General features: G+C 44.0%; 1 protein-coding gene across 4 annotated transcripts in view; it reads left to right on the top strand.

Annotated features, from left to right (window-relative positions):
- The window catches only part of SCMH1 (Scm polycomb group protein homolog 1), a 47,706-nt gene extending 25,290 nt beyond the window's left edge, over nucleotides 1-22,416 (top strand). For 3 of the 4 annotated variants that reach the window (XM_068269286.1, XM_068269287.1, XM_068269285.1), the window contains exons 6-15: nucleotides 181-269; nucleotides 1,075-1,318; nucleotides 4,710-4,951; nucleotides 6,305-6,431; nucleotides 6,813-7,013; nucleotides 9,248-9,430; nucleotides 14,240-14,368; nucleotides 17,012-17,194; nucleotides 18,508-18,638; nucleotides 21,824-22,416. In XM_068269286.1, the coding sequence (XP_068125387.1) occupies nucleotides 181-269; nucleotides 1,075-1,318; nucleotides 4,710-4,951; nucleotides 6,305-6,431; nucleotides 6,813-7,013; nucleotides 9,248-9,430; nucleotides 14,240-14,368; nucleotides 17,012-17,194; nucleotides 18,508-18,638; nucleotides 21,824-21,949 (1,655 nt within the window). In that variant the 3' untranslated portion in view covers nucleotides 21,950-22,416. The remainder of the gene's footprint in view (nucleotides 1-180; nucleotides 270-1,074; nucleotides 1,319-4,709; nucleotides 4,952-6,304; nucleotides 6,432-6,812; nucleotides 7,014-9,247; nucleotides 9,431-14,239; nucleotides 14,369-17,011; nucleotides 17,195-18,507; nucleotides 18,639-21,823) is intronic. The other variant, XM_068269288.1, reaches the window with a different exon arrangement.
- The last annotated feature ends 4,457 nt before the right edge of the window (nucleotides 22,417-26,873 follow it).

Genomic DNA, 26,873 nt, shown 5'->3' with positions numbered 1-26,873 from the left:
TGTTAGTATTATTTATTAGATACAATAGTTTCTCATCAGTCTTTTCACTTCAGGTTTGATTGAAGGACAGGGATTGATGTTAGCAGTTCAGTGTCTTTTTCTAAACCACAAAACTGTATATGTTTTCACAGTGTATATTGATGAAGAGCTGAAATTGATTGTTTTTTCTTTCCCCCCCAGGTTTTAGACTAAATGCCTCTTCTTGGCCTATGTTTCTCTTGAAGACCCTAAATGGGGCAGAGATGGCACCTGCCAAAGTATTTCACAAGGTAGAAAAACGATTCTAGCAAGTTCGATATTCAGCCCTTCTGCTGCTTCCAACTCTAATATGGTCAGGTAGCATATGTCACATAACCGTCCCATCCTACCATTTACTATGGCATGGGAAGCATAGGTGCCAGATGGTTCTACAAAGTTAGTAGCGAAGTGTGTCCAATAGGAGTATGAAAGAGTTGCTGAGTGGAGTGTGTTGCTTGTGAATGCTGATTAACCATCCAGCTGCTTGGTCTTTTAAAGGGAGTCCGGATTGAAGCCTGACGAAGGCTTGCTTACACTTATTCTTTTAAGTTAGCCAGTAAATTGTATCATCCTCATCCAAAACTTCTTGCTTTTACTGATGGCTAACACGGTACAATACCCTACTGCTACTACTTAAAGGAAGTCAGAAATTGAAAAAATCAGCAGATACTTACCTAAGGAGGGTGGAAGGCTAAGGGTCCTATAGAGCCTTCCCTTTTCTCTCCTCGTCCCGTTGTTCCTGCGCTGGCTTCCCCATTAGCAGTCTCCGACCAGTTGGTTGAAGACTGCTCTTTTCCGCTGGGGGTGGGTTTCGGAAGTCTTCGGGAGCACTTAGGTTCCATACTGTGCATGTGCGAGTGTCCTCTCTTTAAGGAATAACTTAATTATCCAGTGACAAAAACTTTCCCGTTTGCAGTATGTGTTATCAATGATCAGTAATATTTTTTTTAACGCACTTATTCAATAGTTTAAACACCTCTTCAGAAAACTACATATAACCAGAGCTAAGCTTGCCCTTCTCTAAATAAAACTAATTCTCTGCTCTTGGTTTTACAGGAACCTCCCTCACCAGCCCAAAATCATTTTGAAATAGGGATGAAGCTGGAGGCAGTGGACAGAAAAAACCCACATTTTATTTGCCCGGCAACCATTGGAGAATTAAGGGGCAGTGAGATCCTTGTGACGTTTGATGGCTGGAGGGGAGCGTTTGATTATTGGTGTCGGTACGACTCCCGTGACATCTTTCCTGTTGGATGGTGCTCATTGACTGGGGATAACTTGCAGCCTCCAGGGACTAAAGGTACTTATTCTGTTATGAGGTGTCCTGTTATTCTGCGGCTTTGTAAGGAGTTAGGATTTACCATATTTTTTGGACCATAAGACACACTTTTTCTTCACCAAAAGTGTGTGTGTGTGTGTGTGTGTGTGTGTGTGTGTGTGTGTGTGTGTGTGTGTGTGTGTGTGTGTGTGTGTGTGTGTGTGTGTGTGTGTGTGTGTGTGTGTGTGTGTGTGTGTGTGTGTGTGTGTGTGTGTGGTGTAAGTCTGTGGGTCTTATGGTCCGAATAATACAATGCAGACCGGCATCAACATACGTGCTGCAGTGGGGGTTGAGTCCCGGGACCATAGCCACTGGGGAGGGGTGAAGCAGAGTAGCATCTGCAGAGCAGCATCTGAAAAATACAGTAAATATTTACTCCCCTTGTGTAAATTCATTAGAGCTCTCCAGGGTTTCGGCACTGACATTGTACCTCCATGAAAGCAAATGCGGCCTCAGATCTCCCCTCTCTGATGCAGCTAAATTCAATCCACCTGCTGCTATGTTTGTTTATGTGAGCTGATGGTCTCACAGGCAGGATCACGGCTTGCCATTGGGGCCATTCACTGCACTTGCTGAGTGGCAGTGACCTATAATGTGTCAGAGGGAGCCGGCTACTCTAAGAGTGTTAAAGGGACCCTGAGCAGAGCGTGTGGGTTGCATTTAAGCATACACACTAATACTTGGTAATAATCTCACTGGCCTGTTTTTTAAATGTTTCTCCCCCCGGTCTGGCCAGTGTAAACTGCATTGTCCGGCGACTCGGCAGTTGTGCTGTGACCGGGAAGCGAAGGTTGGATCATGCTGTCTGCGCACGCTCCGGCTTCCTCCTCTTCTCCAGTCATCCTCCTCTCAGCCTATCTGTGCACACAGGAGCATGTCATTGTGCTCACTGCATGAGAGGATCAGACTTCCGCTTACGGGGTCACAGTGAGACTTTGCTGACAGTTGCCGGCCCAATGCAATTTACGCCGGACTAGGGGGGAGAACCATTTAGAAAATGGGCTGGTGAGTGAGAGATTTATTACCAAGTATTCCTGGGTATGCTTAATGCATACCCACACGCTCTGCTCAGAGAACTCCCTTACCCAGAATTCTAAAGCAACCAGAAAAAAAGTATTGTTACAGTATGTCGTACAGTAATAAAGCTTTGTTACATAAGTTATGGTGTGGATGTATATAAGGTACAGTATGAGGCCTAGTTTCAATGGTAGCATTCAGGCAACCAGAAACCACATTTATCCGGAAATTGACTTATCCCCATAGGTGCTGGGTGACTGAGATTCTATTGTATATGAAATGTATATAACTCTAGTTGTTACCGTAGATATATATATATATATATATATATATATACAGTACAGACCAAAAGTTTGGACACACCTTCTCATTCAAAGAGTTTTCTTTATTTTCATGACTATGAACATTGTAGATTCACACTGAAGGCATCCAAACTATGAATTAACACATGTGGAAGTATAGTACATAACCCAAAAAGTGTGAAACAACTGAAAATATGTCATATTCTAGGTTCTTCAAAGTATCCAACTTTTGCTTTGATTACTGCTTTGCACACTCTTGGCATTCTCTTGATGAGCTTCAAGAGGTAGTCACCTGAAAATGGTCTTCCAACAGTCTTGAAGGAGTTCCCAGAGATGCTTAGCACTTGTTGGCCCTTTTGCCTTCACTTTGCGGTCCAGCTCACCCCAAACCATCTCGATTGGGTTCAGGTCTGGTGACTGTGGAGGCCAGGTCATCTGGCGCAGCACCTCATCACTCTCCTTCCTGGTCAAATAGCCCTTACACAGCCTGGAGGTGTGTTTGGGGTCATTGTCCTGTTGAAAAATAAATAATGGTCCAACTAAACACAAACCGGATGGAATAGCATGCCTCTGCAAGATGCTGTGGTAGCCATGCTGGTTCAGTATGCCTTCAATTTTGAGTAAATCCCCAACCGTGTCACCAGCAAAGCACCCCCACACCATCACACCTCCTCGTCCATGCTTCACGGTGGGAACCAGGCATGTAAAGTCCATCCGTTCACCTTTTCTGTATCGCACAAAGACACGGTGGTTGGAACCAAAGATCTCAAATTTGGACTCATTAGACCAAAGCACAAATTCCCACTGGTCTAATGTCCATTCCTTGTGTTCTTTAGCCCAAACAAGTCTCTTCTGCTTGTTGCCTGTCCTTAGCAGTGGTTTCCTAGCAGATATTCTACTATGAAGGCCTGATTCACACAGTCTCCTCTTAACAGTTGTTCTAGAGATGTGTCTGCTACTAGAACTCTGTGTAGCATTGACCTGGTCTCTAATCTGAGCTGCTGTTAACCTGCGATTTCTGAGGCTGGTGACTCGGATGAACTTATCTTCCGCAGCAGAGGTGACTCTTGGTCCTCTTTTCCTGGGGCAGTCCGCATGTGAGCTAGTTTCTTTGTAGCGTTTGATGGTTTTTGAGACTGCGCTTGGGGACACTTTCAAAGTTTTCCTAATTTTTCGGACTGACTGACTGTCATTTCTTAAAGTAATGATGGCCACTCGTTTTTCTTTACTTTGCTGCTTTTTTCTTGCCATAATACAAATTCAAACAGTCTATTCAGTAGGACTATCCGCTGTCTATCCACCTGACTTCTCCACAACACAACTGATGGTCCCAACCCCATTTATAAGACAAGAAATCCCACTTATTAAACCTGACAGGGCACACCTGTGAAGTGAAAACCATTTCAGGTGACTACCTCTTGAAGCTCATGAAGAGAATGCCAAGAGTGTGCAAAGCAGTAATCAAAGCAAAAGGTGGCTACTTTGAAGAACCTAGAATATGACATATTTTCAGTTGTTTCACACTTTTTGGTTATGTACTATACTTCCACATGTGTTAATTCATAGTTTGGATGCCTTCAGTGTGAATCTACAATGTTCATAGTCATGAAAATAAAGAAAACTCTTTGAACGAGAAGGTGTGTCCAAACTTTTGGTCTGTACTGTATATATATATATGTTACCACATATGTATATTGGTATGTGTATTTCTGTTCCTGTACATATACTGTATTGGGGTATATGAAATGTTTAACAGTAGTTGTTGTTACATACTTATATTGGTGTATATGCAATGTATATAATGCTAGTTGCTGCTACTGTAGTTATATTAGTGTTTGTCATAACACTAGTTACTGTTACCACGTATTTGTGTATATGAAATGCTATTTGCTATTACTGCATATAAAAGTAGCTAAAGTAAAATTGTCTGAAACAAGACATTATTATTATTATTATTATTATTATTATTATTATTATTATTATGATGTAGCAAATGTCATAGACACAGAATTGCCCACCATTATATCTACTTTGATAATTACATGCATTTCAAGTTCGATTTTCCAATTTAGTGGCCATTCCTAAAAGCCCAGCACCGGCTGCCGGTTTAGCCTCCGGTATACTGCGAGGTCCCAGAAGCCTAATGACAGGAATGCCTGGTCGAAGACGTCGCAAGCCAGGAAGGAAGAAAGGCCAAGTGGCAAAGACTCTCACCCATCAGCTGACAGGCCAACCACCAAACCTTACTGAACCTTTCCGTTTCCCCAAGAAAAGAGGTCCCAAACCGGGAAGCAAGGTGTGTGTGTATTGCTGTACACTTGTTGTGTAATGTTAAGCCACAAGTAAGGGAAGGGAGCAGTAACATGAATTTGAGAAGTTTATTTTTTTCCTATTGAAAAAGAGCTTCACTAATGCTGAATCTGTGGAAAAGATAAAGATAACCATGGTATTTCTAGTCTGCATCAGCAATCGACAGAAGTTTAGTCCTAGTGAATTTCTACTTGCTCATTTCACCTTTGCATGCCTCTGGCATCCCTGTATTTTATGGATGAAAATTTCATGGTCAGGTAAACAAAGGTCAATGCAAATACTGTAATTTTCCACTGCTTAACCCAACCAGCAGGTTTGGTATTAGTAGAGTTGTCTCTATGAAAAAATGTTACTTTGACAAGTAATATCAAGAAGCAAATTTCGAATTTTGGTTTTGTTAAGGAGCAGTATAACAGTTCCAAGTACTTTTGTAATGTGGTATTGTCAGCCCTATATAAATACAGGAAATGCGTATATATCTAGGAGTATTACAAAAATCTGAAAAACTGTATGCAAAGTACAGAATTCAATATTAGTGGAGGGCTGAACTGGATATTTACAACAGCTTGGCAACTTAAAAGGGACCCGAGGAGAGAGATATGGAGGCTGACATATTGATTTCACTCTAAACAATACCAGTTGCCTGAGAGACCTGCTGATATTACTGGTCAGTAGGGTCTGACTCAAACACATGAAACAAGCATGCAGCTAACCTCTGATCTGCGTTCTTGTTCAGGGTCTATGTCTCAATGTATGGCACATGAGCAGCAGGACAGACAGGCAATGCGCTTTGTTTAAAGTGAATGGGAACCGCATTTAAAAAAATGAGACAGATACTTACCCAAGGAGAGGGAAGGCTCTGGGTCTCATAGAGCCTTCCCGCTCCTCTCCTGGTCCCCTCGATCCAGTGCTGGCTCACCTGGTAGCAGTATTTGACTAAATTACTGTGCAGTATTTGACTAAATTACACGCCTGTGCAGTATGGAGCCGCACGTCTTCGGGAGGACACGGCTTCTGAAGACTTCCAAATACCCTTTCGACGGGGGATGAAAATGGGGGGGGGGGGGGGAGCCAGCACAGGATAGAGAGCACCGAGAGAGGAGACGGAAGGCTCTATACGACCCAGGGCCTTCCCTCTCCTTAGGTAAGTATTTGCTTCATTTTTTAAAAAATGCGGTTCCCATTCACTTTAAAAGGAAATATGTCAGCCTCCATATTTCTCCCTCTTCAGGATTGCTTTGATATTTGTTTTCAACTCTCTGCTCCAGTACTGTTTCTGTGAAATGATGGCTGTACAGGTAGCCAGTGATACTGATTTGATATATTTCCTGCTTTTCAGAGAAAGCCTCGGGTTTTGCTCAACCAAGTTCCTACTTCCCCGACAAACAGTACCCCGGAACCAGACACTAGTACTGTACCACAGGATGCTGCCACCATTCCATGTGCTGCCATGCAAGCCCCCACAGGTGATTGCACTGCACACTGTATTCATTATTTGCCACTGCCAGCTTGACATTTAAATGTAGAAAAAGTGCAAGACTACATGACCAGTACTTTATTTCCAGCCCTCTAAATACTGAACACATTTGCAGTTAAAGCCCAACTATGCCCAAATCGAACCTAAGCCAATTCTTATAGAAAGTAAAGATAAATGGCGTATGGTTGCAAAATGGTGAACTGAATATCTCTTTCATGCACAGCTAATCTTCTCTCCCTTCTTTATTCAGCCAGGTGGGCAGGTCATTCCTGTGACCATGTGACTCCCAGATATAGTGGAGCAGAGTGTGCAGTTTGCATTCCTGTACATCAGTTAACAGAGCCTGAAAGCAAGTTTATTTTTGTTTTAGTTTGCATTTACCTGAACAAAAACGGAGACTCTGGACCTCATCTTGACCGAAAGAAAGTTCAGCACCTCCCAGACCATTTTGGACCTGCCCGGGCATCTGTTGTTCTCCAGCAGGCGGTACAGGCTTGTATAGACTGTGCATACCACCAGAAAACAGTCTTCAGCTTCCTGAAGCAAGGCCATGGTGGGGAAGTTATATCTGGTGAGTACAATTTCTATATACTGTACACATCCATTTCTATTCAGTTGTCTTGAGATTTACTGGCTGTGATCATAAAATGATTGGCTGGCCTAATCATAGTGATGAGCATTCTAGAAATGATCAAATGACTCCCCTCGCTCAGTATGTGAGCAGTTATCCACCAGAACCCAGTGTAGCCAGAAAAGACCAGTCTGTGTATAGGCATGTTAACTCTCATAGTAAGCTAGAGTATATCAAAGCAAATACTTTGTTGTAAATATGATGCTGTTTATTGACTGCGTCATTAGTTACGCTGGGTTCACACATAAACAGGTGTCCTGTCAATTTTTGACAGTTGGCAATTTTGTATGAGTTTCTATGTATGTGTTCACACATAAATCTGTACATGTCCGATCCTGTCAGTTTTGTATCAGAATCAAAATCAGAATTTTTTTCAGTTTTGAATCAGAATCAAAATCAGAATTTTTTTTTTTTTATCTCACAAAGCACGACTGGGTCATGCCCGGAATTGGGCTTGGCATAACAGGGCTGAGTGTAGCAATACGCAAAAATACAACAATCACATTAAATATACACACAGAGTTAAAAACACAGATAGCACAAAGTACACAGTGCAACAGACTCTATTGTGGACAGGCTTTTACAGGTAAGCCGGCGTGTAGGGGGGAGAATGAGAATGAAAAAGATCAACGGATGGGAATAGAGTGCATAGCGTTCAGTGAGTTGACAGCTGAGGGGAAGAAGCTGTTCCGTTGCCTTGAGGTCTTGGTGGCAATAGACCGGAATCTCTTGCCCAGGGGGAGCCGACTGAAGAAGCGGTAGCCTGGATGTGAGGGATCACTGGCTATCCTCAAGGCCCTGGAGCGCAGTCTGGAGTTGTAGAGGAGGTCCAGAGGGGGAAGTGGTTTGCCAATGATTCTCTCCACTGATCTTATGACCCTCTGTAGTTTGTGCCTGTCGCCGGCAGAGTAACCGGCATACCAGACCAGGATGGAGGTCCAGAGGACAGATTCGATTGTGGTGGAGTAGAAACTCGTCAGGAGTTTCTGGGGCATACCAAACTTCTTAAGTTGGCAGAGAAAGAATAGTCTCTGTTGGGCTTTCCTCTGGATGGAGGTAGTGTTTGTTTTCCAAGTTAGATCGTTGGAGATAGTATAGACAGAAGGCGTGCGCAAGGGACTCTTTCCACTTCTGTGTTGTCAATGCAGATTGGAGAAGGGGGGGGGGGGGGGATTGGCGTGCTTCCTAAAGTTGACGACCACCTCAACAGATTTTGTGGAGTTGAGGACCAGTTTTCTATGGATGTGTTCACACATCAAAGGTGTAGATTTCAAGTCCAGTCAGGTAAAACTGATAGAAAACTGAGGCCTTTTGAAATAAAGCAACATAAAGGGGCTATTTATAAAGAACTGACAGTCTGGGAACAGATCACCATTTCTTTCATTGTGAGGTTTTTTTCTCTAAAGAGGCAATCCAAAGCTCCACTCTTACATGCAGCCTCAGATTGAATGGATATGTTTGGCTTCTGCAAAGATTGTGTAAACGCTCACATTCTGACTACAGAATGTCCACAATGCATAGGTCTGAAATTACTGTATGTTTTCCCTAATGTTCCTCTATTTGTATTGCATTCATGGTTGGACAGGTGTCATAAGCCAGGCAACCAGTGTGAGTTTTTTCTCATTGGGTATCATGACTCTCAAAAGATGAGCGTTTTCAATGTCTGTAAGAGGTTTTTTTTCTTTTTCTTTTTTGTAATTCATTTAAATTTAGAACCGGTTTCAGGTATTTTTTCATTGCGGTCTGTGCCATTTGAGAGATTCCACTTCACATCCTGTTGCAGAAACACCAGAGAAAATCTCTGCAAAATGTAACGTAACTGTCTTCCAAACAGGTGTCCTGTCATGGAGTTTATTCCCAGGTCATGTTTCAGTGACAACAATAACCCTTTGTAACCTTCCTTTCTGTTCTGGCGGCAGCTGCCAGGGATGGTCTCTAACTCCAAAATGTTGTGAGTTTTAGCTCATTCCAAAACTGGAATAGGAAGCTGGAATAACTGAAACAGGAAGCATTGGTTTTCTCATCCTGTGCTAGTAATCTGCATGCAGGCGATATTGTCCACAGTAGGCACGATTACTGATAGCAGTTTTAGTATTTGCTGAGCATCTTTCTTTATTTCTGCCTTCATACATGTTTGCAGCTTTATAGTTCAGTAAGAATGTCTGTTGTTTTAGCGGTGTTTGAGAGGGAACAGCATACACTGAACCTTCCAGCGGTGAACAGTATTGGTTATGTGCTTCGCTTTCTTGAGAAGCTTTGTCGGAACCTACACAGTGACAACTTATTTGGCAACCAACCCTTCACCCACAACCCTTCACAGCAGCCGGGGTCCTATGAGAACGACCGATATTTGACAGGTAAGAATACCACTGGTGTCTTGTAGTTTCGTGTGATCATTGAAGTTTAATTCCAGTCACAGAATTGGAACAGTGATGATTTCAGTATAGCTAGCCAATAGTTTGTCAATATTAGAAATTGGTTCATTATGTCCTGCAATTCTACTTCATAATCCAGCAGCACATAGTCTGCATAGACCAATCAGAGTAAAGATCTGTGCAGCAATCAAGCCAAACTTGGTGTGTTTTTGATGCATATTCAACTTCCAGGAAGCAGACTGGAAGCGGACTTGAGACTATAGAACTTGTATGGGATTACTATGATAAGACTGTTTCAAGGCATTAAAGTGAACCTAAAGTCACCCCCAAAAAATGAGATGAACTCACCTGGGGCTTCCCTCAGCCCCCTGCAGACGATCGGTGCCCTCGCAGCTCCGCTCCGATGTCCCAGGACCCGCCGGCGAGCACTTCCGGTTTCGCCGTCACCGGCCGACAGGCATGGGAACGCGAGTGATTGTTCGCGTTCCCAGTCTGTAGATCGCCCCCTATGCTGCTATTGCGGCCTCCTGGGCGGATCGTTCAGGAACAGCCTTATTAAGTGCTGCCAAAGCCAGATTAATACGAGAAAGGGGCTGTAGACAGGGTGACTAGTTTAGGTCCAAAACCACACATCCCCACAGACTGTTTTGTTATCTCATTCAAAAAGTCTCACAATAGTTTTGGCTGACATAGTGCTAGTAATAAACCCAGTGTAGACATGCTTGTTTGTCTATGCTAAACGGCATGCACTACAAAAGGAAAATAAGTGTTTGGGGGCTTCTGCTGTGGCTTCTCCCCTTAAAGAGAGTCTGAAGCGAGAATTAATCTCGCTTCAGACCTCATAAATAGCAGGGGCACGTGTGCCCCTGCTAAAACGCCGCTATAGCACGGCTTAACGGGGGTCCCTTCACCCCCAAATCCCCCTCGATACACCCGGGGAGCGCTTCCTGGTTGGGGCAGGGCTAGCCGCTGCAGCCCTGCCCCACGCGCGTCTGTCAGCGCGTATCTCCGCCTCTCCCCCGCCCCTCTCAGTCTTCCTTCACTGAGAGGGGCGGGGGAGAGGCGGCGATGCGCCGCTGACAGACGCGACTGGAGGCAGGGCTGCAGCCGTTAGCCCTGCCTCCAGGAAGCAATAAATCACGACCAAATCTGCGACCAAGTGTTGCAGTGGTCATTTTGGGGGTGAAGGGACCCCCGTTAAGCCACGCTATAGCGGCGGTTTAGCAGGGGCACACGTGCCCCTGCTATTTATGAGCTCTGAAGCGAGATTTATTCTCGCTTCAGAGTCTCTTTAAACAAAATCAAGCACTGGATCATGCCACCCAGCATGATCCTCCCTGTTCATGCTCACCTAGTAGTAGCAGACAACATCACCCTCCTTCCCCACCCACCGTGACTTAAATTTCCCACCCGGCTACTTTTTCATGCCACCCGGCTGGAAAAAAATTCTGGGGAGAATACTGTAGATCGTTCTAATAAGAAATTACATTGTGTGTGTAGACGTCCAAATTGTTTCAGATCAATTTTGCGATAGATTTTGCTTTGATAAGTACCCAAAATCTATTGCAAAATGAAACACAATCTGATTTGACCGGTTGGAAATTACCTAATAGATCCATCTAATGCTGGGAACACACATTTCTTTTCTCGCATGATAAATGTGTTTGATAAATTCCATCATGTTCGATAATCTGCTCGATTGTTTTACCGCTTGTTTCCTCATAGAAGTGAATGGAAAAGAGATAAGAAAAACGAGTGGAAGATAAGAGAATTGAGTGGTAAATCGATCGAGCATAGAATTGCACAGGAAAAAAAGGATCGTGTGTTCCCAGCATAATAGATCTGATCTGACGGAAAATTATACTGTGTAGATGAGGCTTTAAGTGCTACAAGGTTATATTGTAGGTGGCTATGGAAATCTAGTGGCTAGTCTTTGTAGACTTCACAGTAGCATATGACACAGTTAGCCATAAAAAGCTGATGCTAGAATCAGCTGACAAAGGACTATGAATTTGTGCAGCCAACATGAATACTTTTAGAAAGTAGATGTTTCTGCATAGCCCTGTACACAACAAAGTCTTGGCTATTTTACTCTTTAAAGAAAACCTGTACTGAAAAAAGTTCCCCTGGGGGGGTACTCAACTCAGTAGGGGGAAGCCTCTGGACCCTATCGAGGCTTCCCCCTTCCTCCTGTGTCCCACAACGGTCTCGCAGCAGCCCACGGAACGCACAGGCGACAATTGTCGGGCTGTGCAATATTTACCTTTTCTGGCTGCAGCGAGGGGCGCTGTTGCGGCTCTTCCCATGGAGATCGGCATAAATAGGCGATCTCCGTCGGGTCTGCTCTACTGCGCAGGTGCAGGAGACTTGCGCCTGCGCAGTAGAGCGGCCCGACGGAGATTGGATATTTTCGCCTATTTCCGTGCAGAGAGTGGATTCTAAAGTTTTGTCCATAGGCAACTCTACAGGAAGCCGACACCAGTTCCGTTACAGCAGAAGTTTGCTTCCTGCTGTTGCCTAGCAACACTATGCCACAGCCGAGCCTGTCATCTCTTTGATGACATCGCGGCTGTTACAGCTCCGGGCAGAAGGGCCAGCTCCGTGCCAGAAAGATAGGAGGACAGGAGTGGACTAGAGAGGGCAGTTTGAGAGAGATCGCAGGGCAGATGGGGGAGCGTCCAAAGGAATGGGACTGAATGGGAGGGCGAGTGCAGAGAAGTGCGCCCTCTAGGGGAAGCGCTCAGAGGCTGCAGCCTGCCCAGCCTCTGCCTCGGCCCGGCTCTGATCATAATATTCCAGTGCATAAGTCAAGTATTAAGTACAAGTGAAATTAATAATGTATCAGAATACTTAGATGGTACAACAGTAAAATGCTGAATATTATCAGTCAAAATACTGGAACCTTAGACTGTTGAAGATGAAATCACCCACATCGTGCTGCAGGAATAGAGGGAAAAGAAGGAAGAAAAAGAGGTGACGGTCTCCCCCCCCCCCACCCCCCCCCCCCGGGCCCCCTTACCTCCTATAACACAGAAAGTTTATTCTAAAATGGGTATAAAGTTAGTTTGTAGCATCCATAATTCTATCCTCCCATACACCCCAAATCTTATGGTATTTTTTAGTGCAGCGCCTATTCATATATGTAGTCTACAGTGGAAGGGAATTATTAATAGCCTTTGCCCACATACCAAAAGTCGGAACAGAAGAGCTTTTCCAAAGCTTCAGTATTTCCTTCCTAGCCTGGAAGCATAGCGTTCGGAATAATATTTGTTTGTATCTGGTAAGGGCGTTTTCCTCTAATTTACCAAGGCGCAATAGGCCCGGGTCCAACGGGAACGATGTTTGTAATAATTTATTATTTACTGATAGAATGTCTTTCCAAAAAGACGTGATACAAGGGCATGACCAGAAAATGTGTATAAAAGACCCTAGCTCACCATGGCACCTCCAGCACCTGTCTGATATGTTACTGTCTATTTTATTCATACGTTCAGGAGTAAAGTATGCTCTGTGTCGAAATTTAGTTTGCACCAACTGGTCCCTGGCTGAAATAACCGAGGTGGGATAGAGCTCCAAAATCTCGTCCGTCATCCCTATTCAGATCCACTACGTCCTGTTGCCATTTGTAAAAGCATTTATCTAATCTGTCATTATTTAACGTTAATAGTGTCATGTACATTGTTTTTGGTAAGTTTCTGGTCAGTAGAGGCTGCCATATTTATTTCCTTTTAAGCAATACCAGTTGCCTGGCTATCCTGCTGATACTCTGTCTCTAATACTTTTAGCCATAGACCCTGAACAAGCATGCAGCAGATCAGATATTTCTGACTTTATCAGGTCTGACAAGATTAGCTGCATGCTTGTTTCTGGTGTTATTCAGACACTGCTGCAGCCAAATAGATCAGCAGGGCAGCCAGGCAACTGGTATTGTTTAAAAGAAAATAAATGTGGCAGCCTCCATATTCTTCTAACTTCAGTTGCCCTTTAAGACACCAGCAAGCAAGAAAATACTTATTACTAATTCTGACAGCACCTTTTGGTACTTTTTCCATTGCAGAGTGCAAAAAAAGTCATTTTAAAGCAGTATTGTCACCATAAAAATCAAATTTCAACAGCAACTGGTCTGAGTGTATTAAGTGATAAAGATGCCAATCCTGCATTGAAAACTTGCAAAACTTTTTCTGCTGTTATGGTTTGTAGTTATCACATACTTTAGGAGCACTGGCCCTAGTGCCAAACAGTTGAATGCTGGGAGTTATTTTTAACTATAACATATTCCTCCTCTTCCATTTATTTCCTTATCTAGCTGCTTATCAGAAACGCCCTCTGACTACTTGTGTTTACAAGAAAGGCTGAGATGACTCAGTGATTGGATGTGTAAATAAAAAAATAGACAGTGCAGTTGTTAGTATACACCTCAGTGGGAGTGTCTGAAGACTCTGGGAGGAGGGCAGCTAATGAATACACAATGAGCAAGAGAAGGGAGGAGGGAAAACAAGAATCACTGAGGATATGATGTTCGCATTAGCTTGGCAAGATGGCCACTGCCTATGATAGGATTTTCTGCTTTTCCTTCAGTTTTTTTCACCTTGCATCAATTCATTGAGAATAGTTCTGAAGAAGCAAACCAATCGCTCAGTTTGTCTGACCTTCATTACAGCATTAATAGAATGACTTCCAACATATTTAGTATACATTTAAAGCATTTGTCTTATGCATGGGAGTGAAATCCAGTGGAAAGGTGTATGAAAATCGTATGCGAATACCCTGTCTCTTGGTGTCCTTCTACAGAAAGGAGTAACTCAGACGGCAATGTCCATGGTCCGGGAAGAGGAATAAAGAGATACTCCCATGAGACGCCTCCATACAACGCTCCTCTGTGTCCCAAAATACCAAAGAATGATTGCCATGCATCAGAGGGTGAGCAGTGTCAGGCTGTGGCTCTGAAACTATTAGAGAATTTGAATAAATTAGAGTAAAAACTAGTGGGTCGTACATGTCTGCAAGGTGGCCCACCTTCCCTTTTGTTCAAATTCCATGTTTTGCTTAACTCCACTATTAGGGAGAATAAAATGTTAGTGAAAATTTAAATGTTCTTAAAGGACTTACGAGGCGAAAAAGATTTTAAAAAAGTTAAATACCTGCTGTGTTTTATCATCTTTAGGGGACACCATCCGCGCCCCCAGTTCATTCCTCCGTGTCTTTTATAACTCCCAGGCCCCAATTAATATGGCCACCAGGTCCTGCGGCGCCTGCGCAGTTCTCATAGCCACAAGTCCTCCTCCAGGCCCGTCATGGCTCCCAACAGTCTCGTGGACGTAAAGCACATGAGACCTCCGGGAATGAGGTCAGAGCTGAAGGATGACTCAGCTGCGCAGCTGCACTCACGGCTATGAGAAGTGCGCAGGCGCCGCAGGACATGGCGGCCATCTTACTTGGGGCAGCTGACCCCACCGAAGCCTAGGCGTTCTAAAAGAGACACGGCAGAATGAACTGGGGGGCGCGGATGGTGTCCTCTAAGGATGATAAAACACAGTAGGTATTTAACTGTTTTTATATTTTTCGCCTCGTAAGTCCTTTAAAATTTAATATTTGCTTACATGCTTAGCTTAAATTGCTCTATTGGCCATGTAACTTTGAGAACCCGTTGCAGCATACTCTCATGCCGTGCCCATACCACTTTATTATTTATAAAGTATGTTTCCCCCCCCCCTGTGGTTAACTTTTACCCCCCACCTAACTAATCAACCCTTTGAGTCACCTATATTTCGCCTTCAGATTTATGGACATCTGTAAAGGCTGCCACTGTAGCCATTGGATGCGATCACTAGGGCAATAGTTCGGAAACCTAATGCTGTATAGATGCATCACTATGCTGTTGCCTAGCAATGTCTGTACAGCATTGGGATCTGAAAACTATGCGCCATAGCAATCACATCCATGTGCTGCAGAGGCTGGCAATAATGGTACCCTACATGCCCATCTACTGATGGAATGTGGCATGTATGGTATCATTTTTTTTATTTGGATGAGCCATGTCAATGTACTTTAAAGGGATACTGTAGGGGGGTCGGGGGAAAATGAGCTGAACTTACCCGGGGCTTCTAATGGTCCCCCGCAGACATCCTGTGTTGGCGCAGCCACTCCCCAATGCTCCGGCCCCGCCTCCGGTTCACTTCTGGAATTTCTGACTTTAAAGTCAGAAAACCACTGCGCCTGCGTTGCCGTGTCCTCGATCCCGCTGATGTCATCAAGAGCGCACAGCGCAGGCCCAGTATGGTCTGTGTCTGCGCAGTACACTCCTGGTGACATCAGCGGGAGCAAGGACACGGCAACGCAGGCGCAGTGGTTTTCTGACTTTAAAGTCAGAAATTCCAGAAGTGAACCGGAGGCAGGGCCGGAGCATTGGGGAGTGGCTGCGCCAACACAGGATGTCTGCGGGGGACCATTAGAAGCCCTGGGTAAGTTCAGCTCATTTTCCCCCGACCCCCCTACAGTATCCCTTTAAGGTGTTTTACAACTTCGGCGGATCCTCAACCTCTAATACGTTAAGCCATAGACCTTGAACATGCATGCAGATCAGATGTTTCTGGCAAAAATCTGACTGTATTTGTAATATCCTGTAATATCCTTGTTTTAGGTGGTTGATTCAGACACTACTTATGCATGAAAGATCAGCAGGACAGCCAGGCAATTTGTATTGTTTAAAAGGAAATAAATATGGCAGCCTCTATATCCAGCTCACTTCAGGTGTCCTTTAAATGTAGATATGGTTATAAGAGACTAAATAATCCAATGACGGAGCCCCCATGCTTCAGATTAGTCACCAGTAGAGATACTCAGTGAGGTGCTCATTTTATCTAGATGGAAATGTTGTTGCAGTCTGTATGTAGCTTTGGTTTGAGGACTGTATATCTTTCAGCAGAAACTCTTGCTCTGCACGCACATATAGTTGCTGAGAAATTGTGAGCAGCCACTCAGTGAGCAGCCTGCCTAGGCTGTGCGCCGAGGTTCTGTGATATGTAAACTCTGAAGGTTAACCCTTTCTGGGTTCCCAAAAATGTGCATCAAGGTAATACTTCTGGGTTATTTTTAGGATTTCTATTAATTGTAACAAAGAAATGTTTTCTTTAAAGCCAAACTAAAATACAGTATGATTAGATATTGACTTACACTTACCTGGGGCTTCTGCCAGTGCTATGCAGCCTCCTCGTGCCTGCGCTGTCTCTGAACGATCCTACCCCCCCCCCCACAGTGGCTCCTTTTTTTGACCAACGACAAGACTACAAGTTGACGGCCGTTTGTGCGTCCTCATTCGCGCTCCGGTCGCCAGGAGCGTCCTGTGCAGGATGCTTCCGGCGAGAGGAACACGGACCCACATGGCATTTTTTAATCGTATTTCAGTTCCACTTTAAAGGTTATTATGCTGTGCTTATCTTTTGGAGCAGAGAGGAAGTTCTGAGTTTAGGACCGCTTGAAGGATAGAAGTAATAAGCTGCATATATGTGTTTACTTCAGCTCTCATAGTTTATTATATTGTTATCTTGTCCTATATCTGTGCAGGGGAAACATTCCTACAGGATGCTGGTCTTCCAGGATCTGTGGAGCAGCGCCTGGGTCCTGCAGAGTCTCCCAGCACCCCAAACACATGCAGAGTTCCTAGGGAATATCGACCTCCAATCTACCGAAGTCACCACCAGCCTAGTAGTCTCTCTCAGGGTACTGTGCGGAGGCTCAGCTCAGGAGGTAAGTATTAATACACTGAACTGTATGCACAATTCCTACCGTTTATCTATCTTGGCGTAAATATTACAGGGTGCCATTACATTTTATTGTAAGAGACTATTGCATTTCCTGCCTCCTTACAGAAGTGAACTGTTTGCTTTTGTTTTTTTTGTTCTTCTTTTTTTGCCAGTCATGTATAAATATCGGGTTTCATTACTACACAGTGCAATCGAAGGGCCACTACCATAGGAAGTACATGCAGTATCTTAGGATTTAAAGTAGATACTTGCCTAAAGAGAGGGAAGCCTCAGGATCATTTCGAGGGTTCCCTCTCTGCTCTGCTCTCTTCCATCGCTAAACGCAGCTCCTCGGAGATTGGCGACATTGCTGATGCCATAGCAATGTGCCAGTTCCTATCGGGGCCATGCAGCTCCTCTTCCACATTCTTGGCTGCGTTGTAGACGCTCAAGCCCGCATGCGCAGTAGCACGGAGCCATGACTGCAAGGAGAAGAGCTGTGCGTCCCCGATGTGGAGAGGGGCAGTGTTCTGCAATAGGGGGCCGTGCTCAGCATTGGGGGGGCTGCTGCCACCGAAGGAAGCCTCAATAGGATCCTGACGTTTCCCTCTATTAAAGGTAATATATTTAATAGCCAACCCGATCTTAGGCTCGGGTTTGCTTTAAGTGGAATGCTAGAGAATGTGTTTTGTTAAAGGGTTAAACATCTGTGAGGTCTTCTCTTTTTGTCAGTTTTAGTGAGACGTTCACCCAGACAGGAATGTACCTTACTGAGACACTGTAGCAATATTCTCACAGATGCTGTTTCACTTTCCTATCATATTATGTATCATATTATGGCTGCACCTTATGTATAAAGGGTTACAGAAAATAATTTGTACAGGGCTCATATTTCATTAGAGCAAACCTCTACCGAAGACCTATGTCAAATAAATGTAATATTATCTGCATCTTCAAATGACAGCTTTCCCATAGCTAATTTCTACTGTCAGTTTTTATGCCTGTATTGATGCTAACATCTTGCTGGCGATGTCAGTACTGTTTACAGAACCGGAAGAATCAGGTAAGGAGTTTCTTTACTCAAGCTGGCAGGAGAGGCCAGGAAGGAAGCAGTCTGTCACATAGATAGGTTTAAACTGCAATGAATGGCACTTAGCCAACAATTGTGGTGTTCTGCAAATATTGTATGTTGTGTGAAGGTAATACAAATAATCAATACATTCCAGGGAGCTAACTACCATTTACCTCATTTTAGTCAGCCTGAACTAAAAAAAAGCTGCAGTGCTAATCAGACTGCCTCTGTAACTTTTATCCTAGAGTCAGATAGATACCCAAGTAGCCGGCAAGGACCTCGTGATCCCTCACAGTGGAACATGGAAGATGTGATGCAGTTTGTCAGAGAAGCTGATCCACAACTGGGATCGCATGCTGAGCTTTTCCGTAAACATGTGAGTTCTGTTTGCTTAACACAGACTTAAAAGTACCACTATCGCAAAAACAAAATACTTGTGTATAAGGAGTTCATTTCTCTGCATGCTGTTCCCTTATGTGATGTGTATTATATGAGGTGTATGCCCAGACATAGCGGGCCACAGGGCTGCCAAGAAACTGGGGAATGTGGTGGGAGGAACAGAAGAAGTATGGGGATAAAGATTGCCTGTTCAACCCTACTAAAGAAATAGAAAGTGGAGCAGTTTATTATTGTAATAATGGAGAGATGTATGGGAAAATGTAAAGTGAGCCTGAATTGACACACGACATGAGATAGACATAGGTGCATACAGTACTCATGACCTATGATCTACTCCCCTCTGCTAGAGGCTAGCAGCCTGTAGTGTGCATGCTTGGGATTTTCCTGGCCTTAGTTTGTGAGGGAAACAAGATGGTGGCAGAGAACTATTTCTTTGTCTTTCAAAACATTGGATAACTAAGAGCCATGTCACTTATTTTACAAGCAATTGGATGTACATGGGAAATAAGCTCTAAATGTTTTATTAGGAAAAATAATATGGCCAAAGTATGCTTTAAATGTTGGGAAATTATTATAATTTTTTTTAGTATTTATATAGCGCCGACATAGTACATGTGTGTGTGTGTGTGTGTGTGTGTGTGTGTGTGTGTGTGTGTGTATATATATATATATATATATATATATATATATATATATATATATATATATATATATATATATATATAGTCACTAACTGTCCGTCAAAGGAGCTCACAATCTAATCCCTACCATTGCCATATGTCTATATTATGTAGTGTAAGTACTGTAGTCTAGGGCCAGTTTTAGGGGGAGCCAATTAACTTATCCGTATGTTTTTGGAATGTGGGAGGAAACCCACGCAGACACGGAGAGAACATACAAACTCTTTGCAGATAGTGCCCTGGCTGGGATTCGAACCAGGGACCCAGCGCTGCAAGGCGAGAGAGCTAACCACTACGCCACCGTGCAAATGCATTGTACCAACAAAGTCTTATGTTTTAAATGTTTGAGAGGGACTTTGACACCTGCAGGGTGCAGATGGTTTTCAAGGACTGACCAACCCATGTAGATAAGAGGGGCTGCCTCAGTAGTAGTGTGATGCTGAAAAACAATCGTGCAGCTAATTAAGTCCAATGTCGGTCAGAAAACTCCGATCTGCAGGCATGTTAGGCCTCTATGGCTAAAAGTATTAGGCAGAGGATCAGCAGGGCAGCCAGGAAATTTGCACGGTTTAATGCTGGCCATATACTAGTCAATGTGTACCATCGATACACAGGAGATTCGATCACTGTGATTAAAGGGACTCCGAGCAGTGCAAAAACTATGGAAAGATGCACATCATTTTAAAGCTCTCTTTCTCCTCTTTCCAATGATATATAAACCGCCACCTTACGCCTTTTAGTTTTCGTTATTTTCGCAATTGAAATTGCCGCGGCCGCGATCGCGAAAATAGAGAAAACTAAAAGGCGTAGGTCGGCAATTTAGGGGTCGTCAGAAAGAGGAGAAAGAGAGCTTTAAAATGATATCCATCTTTCTATAGTTACATTGTATTACACAGGATGAATTTTTCTCAAAGTCAGCAGCTCCATTCAGCAGAAAAAAAGTTGCCCTGTGTAATACAATGTAACTATGGAAAGATGGATATCATTTTAAAGCTCTCTGACGACCCCTAAATTGTCGCCCTACGCCTTTTAGTTTTCTCTATTTCCGCGATCGAAATCGCAGCTGCTGCAATTTCAATCGCGAAAATAGCGAAAACTAAAAGGCGTAGGGCGGCGGTTTATATATCATTGGAAAGAGGAGAAAGAGAACTTTAAAATGATATGCCTCTTTCCATAGTTTCTGCACTGTTCGGAATCCCTTTAAATCTGCTTAAAATTCGGTAGCACAAACAATGCCTAACTGATTCAGTTCATAGGACAGGATAGATAATTTTGATAGATCGGCAGCGGGTCGGGAGTGCATCGTTAGCGACGTTCAATTTGGTGATGATTGACACGGAATAGCAGCAGTACTCTGACCTGTCCGGCTGGCATGTGTTCTCCCAGGTCCGGTGTTCAACTACATGTACCGGGTCTTCTCTTCATGTGACACAAGCTGTATTTAAACACTAGAGCTCGGTGCAGTGTCTGAATGTGCTGCCTTTATGCACATGCTCAGTGGCAAATTTCTGGGTGGTGTAGATTACTATACCCCCTCTAGGCCACAATGGACTCTGGGGTAAGGACAGGAGAGGATGCTACTGCGCATGCAGGGTAGTGCAAATTTTAGGAAAGCACAATCGTACACAGCAACAGCAGCATACACACCAAGAGAACCCAGGGAGGAGACACACTACATGACGTTAAACAACCGGATACAGGAGGACGTGTGCCAGTCGGATGGATGAGGGTGGGGGGGGGGGGGAGGGGGTTTAGGTGGCAGCTCCTGTACACAATTTAAGTCAATTTCATGCTAAAATCTATGTGCAGTGTACAGGCAGCCATAGATCCTTCTCTAATCAGAGTGTTCTATCCGATGGCCATCTTTAAGCTCTTTAAAGAGAACCCGAGGTGTGTTTAAAGAATGTTATCTGCATACAGAGGCTGGATCTGCCTATACAGCCCAGCCTCTGTTGCTATCCCAAACCCCACTAAGGTCCCCCTGCACTCTGCAATCCCACATAAATCACAGCCATGCTGTGAGTCTATGTTTACATCTGTAGTGTGTCTCAGCTGCTCCCCCGCCTCCTGCATAGCTCCAGTCCCTGCCCCCGTCCCTTCCCTCCAATCAGCAGGGAGGGAAGGGATGCAGGCGGGGACTGGAGTTCTGCACGAGGCGGGGAGAGCAGCAGACTGACACTATAGAGATAAACACAGCCAGCTCTGACAAGCTGTTTGTCAGCAGCACGGCTGTGATTTATGAGGGATTGCAGAGTGCAGGGGGGCCTTAGGGAGGTTTGGGATAGCAACAGAGGCTGGGCTGTATAGGCAGATCCAGCCTCTGTATGCAGATAATATTCTTCAAACCCACCTCGGGTTCTCTTTAAGTGTATGGCCATCTTAAAAGGAAATAAAATGTCAGTTCACTTCAAGTGTCCTTTAACTTTAATATGGTATGATTATGTGGCTCTGCTCTTACTTGCTTTGTTTGTTTGCTATTCAGGAGATAGACGGGAAAGCCTTGCTGCTTCTGAGAAGTGATGTCATGATGAAATACATGGGGCTGAAGTTGGGTCCTGCCCTGAAGCTGTCTCACCACATAGACAAATTGAAGCAGGGGAAGTTCTGACTATGAAAAGTGGCTCTGTTCCCACTTCTGTTAAGTCGTACACAGGACTCTACGGTTTTATCAATATCTTGGAAGGAATATCCCCATTTTCTGGGGAATTTCATACGTTGCCAACATCTCAGACCTCAAGATCCCAATATTTGAGATGCTCCTCCAATCCTGTGAACTTGTCCTTTATATTTCACATTAGTTGGAGACTGCAATGAAGACCTTGAATTTTTTTTTTCAGTGGGCCGTTGTCTGTTCTCTCCAACTAATCCATACAATCTTTTTCTTATCTTGTATAGCACTGGCAGTGCATGTAGCACTGTTCATAGAATAAAAGAGGCACAATGAACTTTTGGCCACAAAAGCTTTCAATTTTGATGCTTTGTTAGATTACTGAAAATCCACTTTACAACGTCTTGTATATGGGAAAAATAAAGGGGTCTTCAATATATGTATTAATAAATTCAGATCCTTACGTAGGTTGTGTGTATAAGTACTCATGAACACTTCCTTAGGGGCCTGTAGGTGTACAGTTACAGCATGGAGTGTACATTTTTAAGAATATATATTTTATCAGTGATTTTTAAGGCTTGTGTATGTATGCCAAAGTATAATGTGCAACTACTGGTAATTTTTCAGCTGCCTGTCCAGTAACACATAATATCAATCACGGCAGTCAAAACTACATATCACAGAATGATTGGCAGTAGGGATGATCAGTGTGATGCAAATAATTTTTCCTTGCATTCATGTTCATTATATGCAGCTTCAAAGTGGACCAATCGGAGTAACATCTTGTCAATTCTTATTGGTCCAAGTTCAAGCTGCACAACACTTACATGACATTTGAATGCAAGGAGAAATGATATCACTACTTGCAGCCCCACACTAATTTATGTGGCAGCACTTTGCACAGAGAGGATAGTTACCCATTCATGTGAATCATTGTCCCCTCTAAAGCATCACTCATTCAGAGAGTAACAGTTCTGAGTAGAATGTTGTATGGCTGTATTAGAGGTATAAAGGTGGCCACTAACGGTCCAATTTCTATTGAAAAATTGTTTGATCAGATATTCTGATCGCATTGGTTGTAAATAACCTCAGTTGGTGGGCACAATCTATTTTGAATGATTATAAAAATAGTTGTCTGATTGGATTTTTTTTTGGTTGGTTGTGATAGATAGGAAGCAAAGATTGGTTTGTTGATGGTGTAGTGAACGATTTTTCTTGTGATCAGAATTTCTGATTGCTCGAACGATTTTTGGGTAGAAATTGGTCTGTTAGTGGCTACCTTAAAGGGAACTTAAACTGAAAATTAAAATACAAAATAACCATACACCGGTCATACTTCTCTCCCGTGTAGTCTACTCATTAAGCTCTTTTTCCTCTCTTGCGTCCTGTTTGTCCACTGTGATCAATGGAGTTCTCTGTCCTCCATTTTGAAAATGGCCATTACCCCATAACCGCTTCCTGATCAGCACACTGTTAAACTGTAATATTGCACACTTAAGCCATAGGGAAACATGGACATTACCTTGCACATTCAATTATAACTGACAGCAACTGGTGTATTTTAGTTCTGACAAAATATTGTCAGAACTGGAAGAGATCACTGTAAGAAGAAAATGGTGAGCTTCTGAGAGGAACTGGTGGCAAGGTAAGTATGTAATATTAATTTGCAGCTATGTCCTGTGTGTATTTTAAATACTTCTACTCAGTTCAGGTTCCTTTTAAGGACTAATAACAGAAGGTAAAAAGCATCCTGTGACACTAGATCAAAGAAGCCCAATATGTGGAAGCCTCACCAAGAACCTACTTGGAGGTTTTTTTTTGTATCTTGTTGATCATCCCTGGTAATTGCCATGGAAACTGGACCTGAACAGAGACAACACTACTTGCCAATGTTGGCACACATCCTTGTGATACATTTTGGTATAGATGCCATCCTGATTGGAGAAATTCATGCACTTGCAAACACTGCTTAAAGTACTATTATTTTGGCCAAGTTCCTTTTCTAAGGCTTTTCCTGAGGTGTACTGTAGATGCATCATGTTTAACTTTGTAGAACCATAGTACAGCCTCATTACTTCTCATTCTCAATTGCCACTGATTATTTTTTTACCTTTGAGGGGCTGTTTCCACTATCGCGAATTCGCATGCACAATACAAGTGGATGGGACTGTTTCCACTTATCAGGATTTGTGAGCATTTTTCTGTGCAGAAAAAAATCTGCACGGCAGAGCCATTGGAATTTGGATACCGCTATGCGATTTGCATACAATGTATTTAATAGGAAATTTGCATGTGGTTTTAGTATGCAAATTCACATAGAAACAATGGAAAAGCACACAGGCACTGCCATGGTATAATTTGCATGCATAGTCATCCATGCAAAATCATATGAAAATTTGCATACAACTGCATGCAAATTGTTTCCACAGCGATTTCACCGCACAAGTGATAACGGGCCCTGAACCATTTATAAGAAAAAAAAATCTTCTTGATTCTAGATTTTCTTTTTAACAGCCACACTTGAGTTATCTCAGTATAGATAACTTGCAGCAGGGCTGAAAGTGTCAGCGTCGCAGCGCTGCTCAGAGGTGAAAGAGTCTTTTCCACCACTGAGACCATCCTCTGAGTCCTGCTCACATCCATATCATGTGTTTGGAACCTAGAAGACTGTTGGCATTACAGCAGCTGCTCAGTCGAGGAAGCATCTGGAACAGGTAAAAATTAAACTACTCCCTGTGCCCACTCTGTATTAGGCTGCCAGGCTTGGATGGATACAGGATGAGGGGAGAAATTCAGCACCACAGCAACATTTTAATTAGAGAAAGGATTAAAAGTGGTGAAAATGATCATAGTCACACAGAGAACATCAGATTAGGGTGGGCTATTGCTGATGGAGAAAATCCCACACCTTTTGCATCCATTCAAGTCACATTTCTAGGTTCAGATCACCATCTGTGTTTGCTTTAAAGATGAAAAAAAAAAATGTATTAACTGGCAGTAATCAGTGCATTGTTCACCTACCATAATTATCCTGCCCCACAGCTCCATTCACTTGAATGAATTCACAGATTGCATTAGACCACCTAGTAGCAGTGACCTGCAAGCAATTCACATCTCCATCTGGGCCAGAGGTGCTTGCCTTGTGGACTACAAAATTAACCAAGGTTCCAGATGTGTCTGTGACTAGGCTGCAGAGTTTTCCCTCTATTCCTTGGATCACCACTTTTTTCTAAGTGGTGAGCCACTGCAGAGGTGGTTAACAGGTAAAACCTTGCGAGGGCAAAGCCTCTGGATCCTAATGAGGCTTCCCCCATCCTCCTCATCAGCCAGACTGATCCAGCACAGGTAACTCCGAACAATAAATAACAATGGTCTGGCTATCAGGCGCACTAGCGGCTTTCTGCTCAGGCCCCTGCAGAAATAGCTAAGCCGCTATAGTGCGCCTGCTCTAACAGGCCCTTGTTGCTGGACTTTCAGGAGTCCTACCGCTGGAACAAGGCTGACGAGAATAAGGGAAGCCTCTAGCATACAGAAGCTTCCCCCTCTTGAGGCAAGAACTCCCTAGGCCTAGGAGTACTTTTCTCCACTTCAGGGTCACATTATGCCCCACTGGCATAAATAGCACTGCACATTTTAATAGCAGTAAACACTTTGATAATCAATGAAGCAGTCAACTTATCACAGATTCATAAAGAAGGAGATGAGCACTTATAGCTAATAAACAAAAGTATAAACAATTAGATTTATAAAGGGACTCTGAGCACCTATCATGGGCATGCCTTTAAGCCAGACAATTTTCAACAAAGTCGTGCTATGACCCCTCTGGAGAAGCCTCTTGCAATGTCTATGCGTGTCACTTTCTCTTCCTGCTTCATTCAGTGATGCACTTCTCTAACAAAGGTGACCTGGAAGTTATAACAGCCAAGATGGCAGCCACAATTTTTAAATTGAACAAACCCTATTTGGTGTAGAACGGTGATTCAGACATCAAATGAAAGGAGAGCACAAGCTACAGAAATGTATGCATCAATAAGTACTTTGCAGTACTGGTCGGAGTCTCTTTAAAGACATGCCCATGAGAGGTGCCCGGAAGTCCCTTTAACCACTTCCCGACCGCCCACTACACAGGGGCGGCGGGGAAGTGGAGCCCTGCAGGACGGCCTCACCCACAGAGGCGGCGGTCCATTTAAGGGCATGGGCGGAGCGATCGCGTCATCCGTGACGCGATCCTCCGCCGGCGCCTGTCACCGCTCGCTCGCCGCAACATCCCGCCGGCTATACGGAAGCGCCGGCGGGATGTTAACCCCGCGATCGCCGCATACAAAGTGTATAATACACTTTGTAATGTTTACAAAGTGTATTATACAGGCTGCCTCCTGCCCTGGTGGTCCCAGTGTCCGAGGGACCACCAGGGCAGGCTGCAGCCACCCTAGTCTGCACCCAAACACACTGATTTCTCCCCCCCCTGCCCCAGATCGCCCACAGCACCCATCAGACCCCCCCCCTGCCCACCCCCCAGACCCCTGTTTGCACCCAATCACCCCCCTAATCACCCATCAATCACTCCCTGTCACTATCTGTCAACGCTATTTTTTTTTTTATCCCCCCCCCCTGCTCCCTGCCCCCTCCTGATCACCCCCCACCCCTCAGATTCTCCCCAGACCCCCCCCCCAGACCACCCCCCCCTGTTTACTGTATGCATCTATCCCCCTGATCACCTGTCAATCACCCGTCAATCACCCCCTGTCACTGCCACCCATCAATCAGCCCCTAACCTGCCCCTTGCGGGCAATCTGATCACCCCCCCACACCAATAGATCGCCCACAGATCCGACATCAGATCACCTCCCAAATCCATTGTTTACATCTATTCTCTCCTCTAAACACCCACTAATTACCCATCAATCACCCCCTATCACCACTT

This window comes from Hyperolius riggenbachi, chromosome 2, assembly GCF_040937935.1.
Source record: "Hyperolius riggenbachi isolate aHypRig1 chromosome 2, aHypRig1.pri, whole genome shotgun sequence".
Taxonomy (NCBI): domain Eukaryota; kingdom Metazoa; phylum Chordata; class Amphibia; order Anura; family Hyperoliidae; genus Hyperolius; species Hyperolius riggenbachi.
The sequence above is the reverse complement of the archived record's forward strand: the minus strand, read 5'-3'. Positions and strand labels throughout refer to the sequence as shown.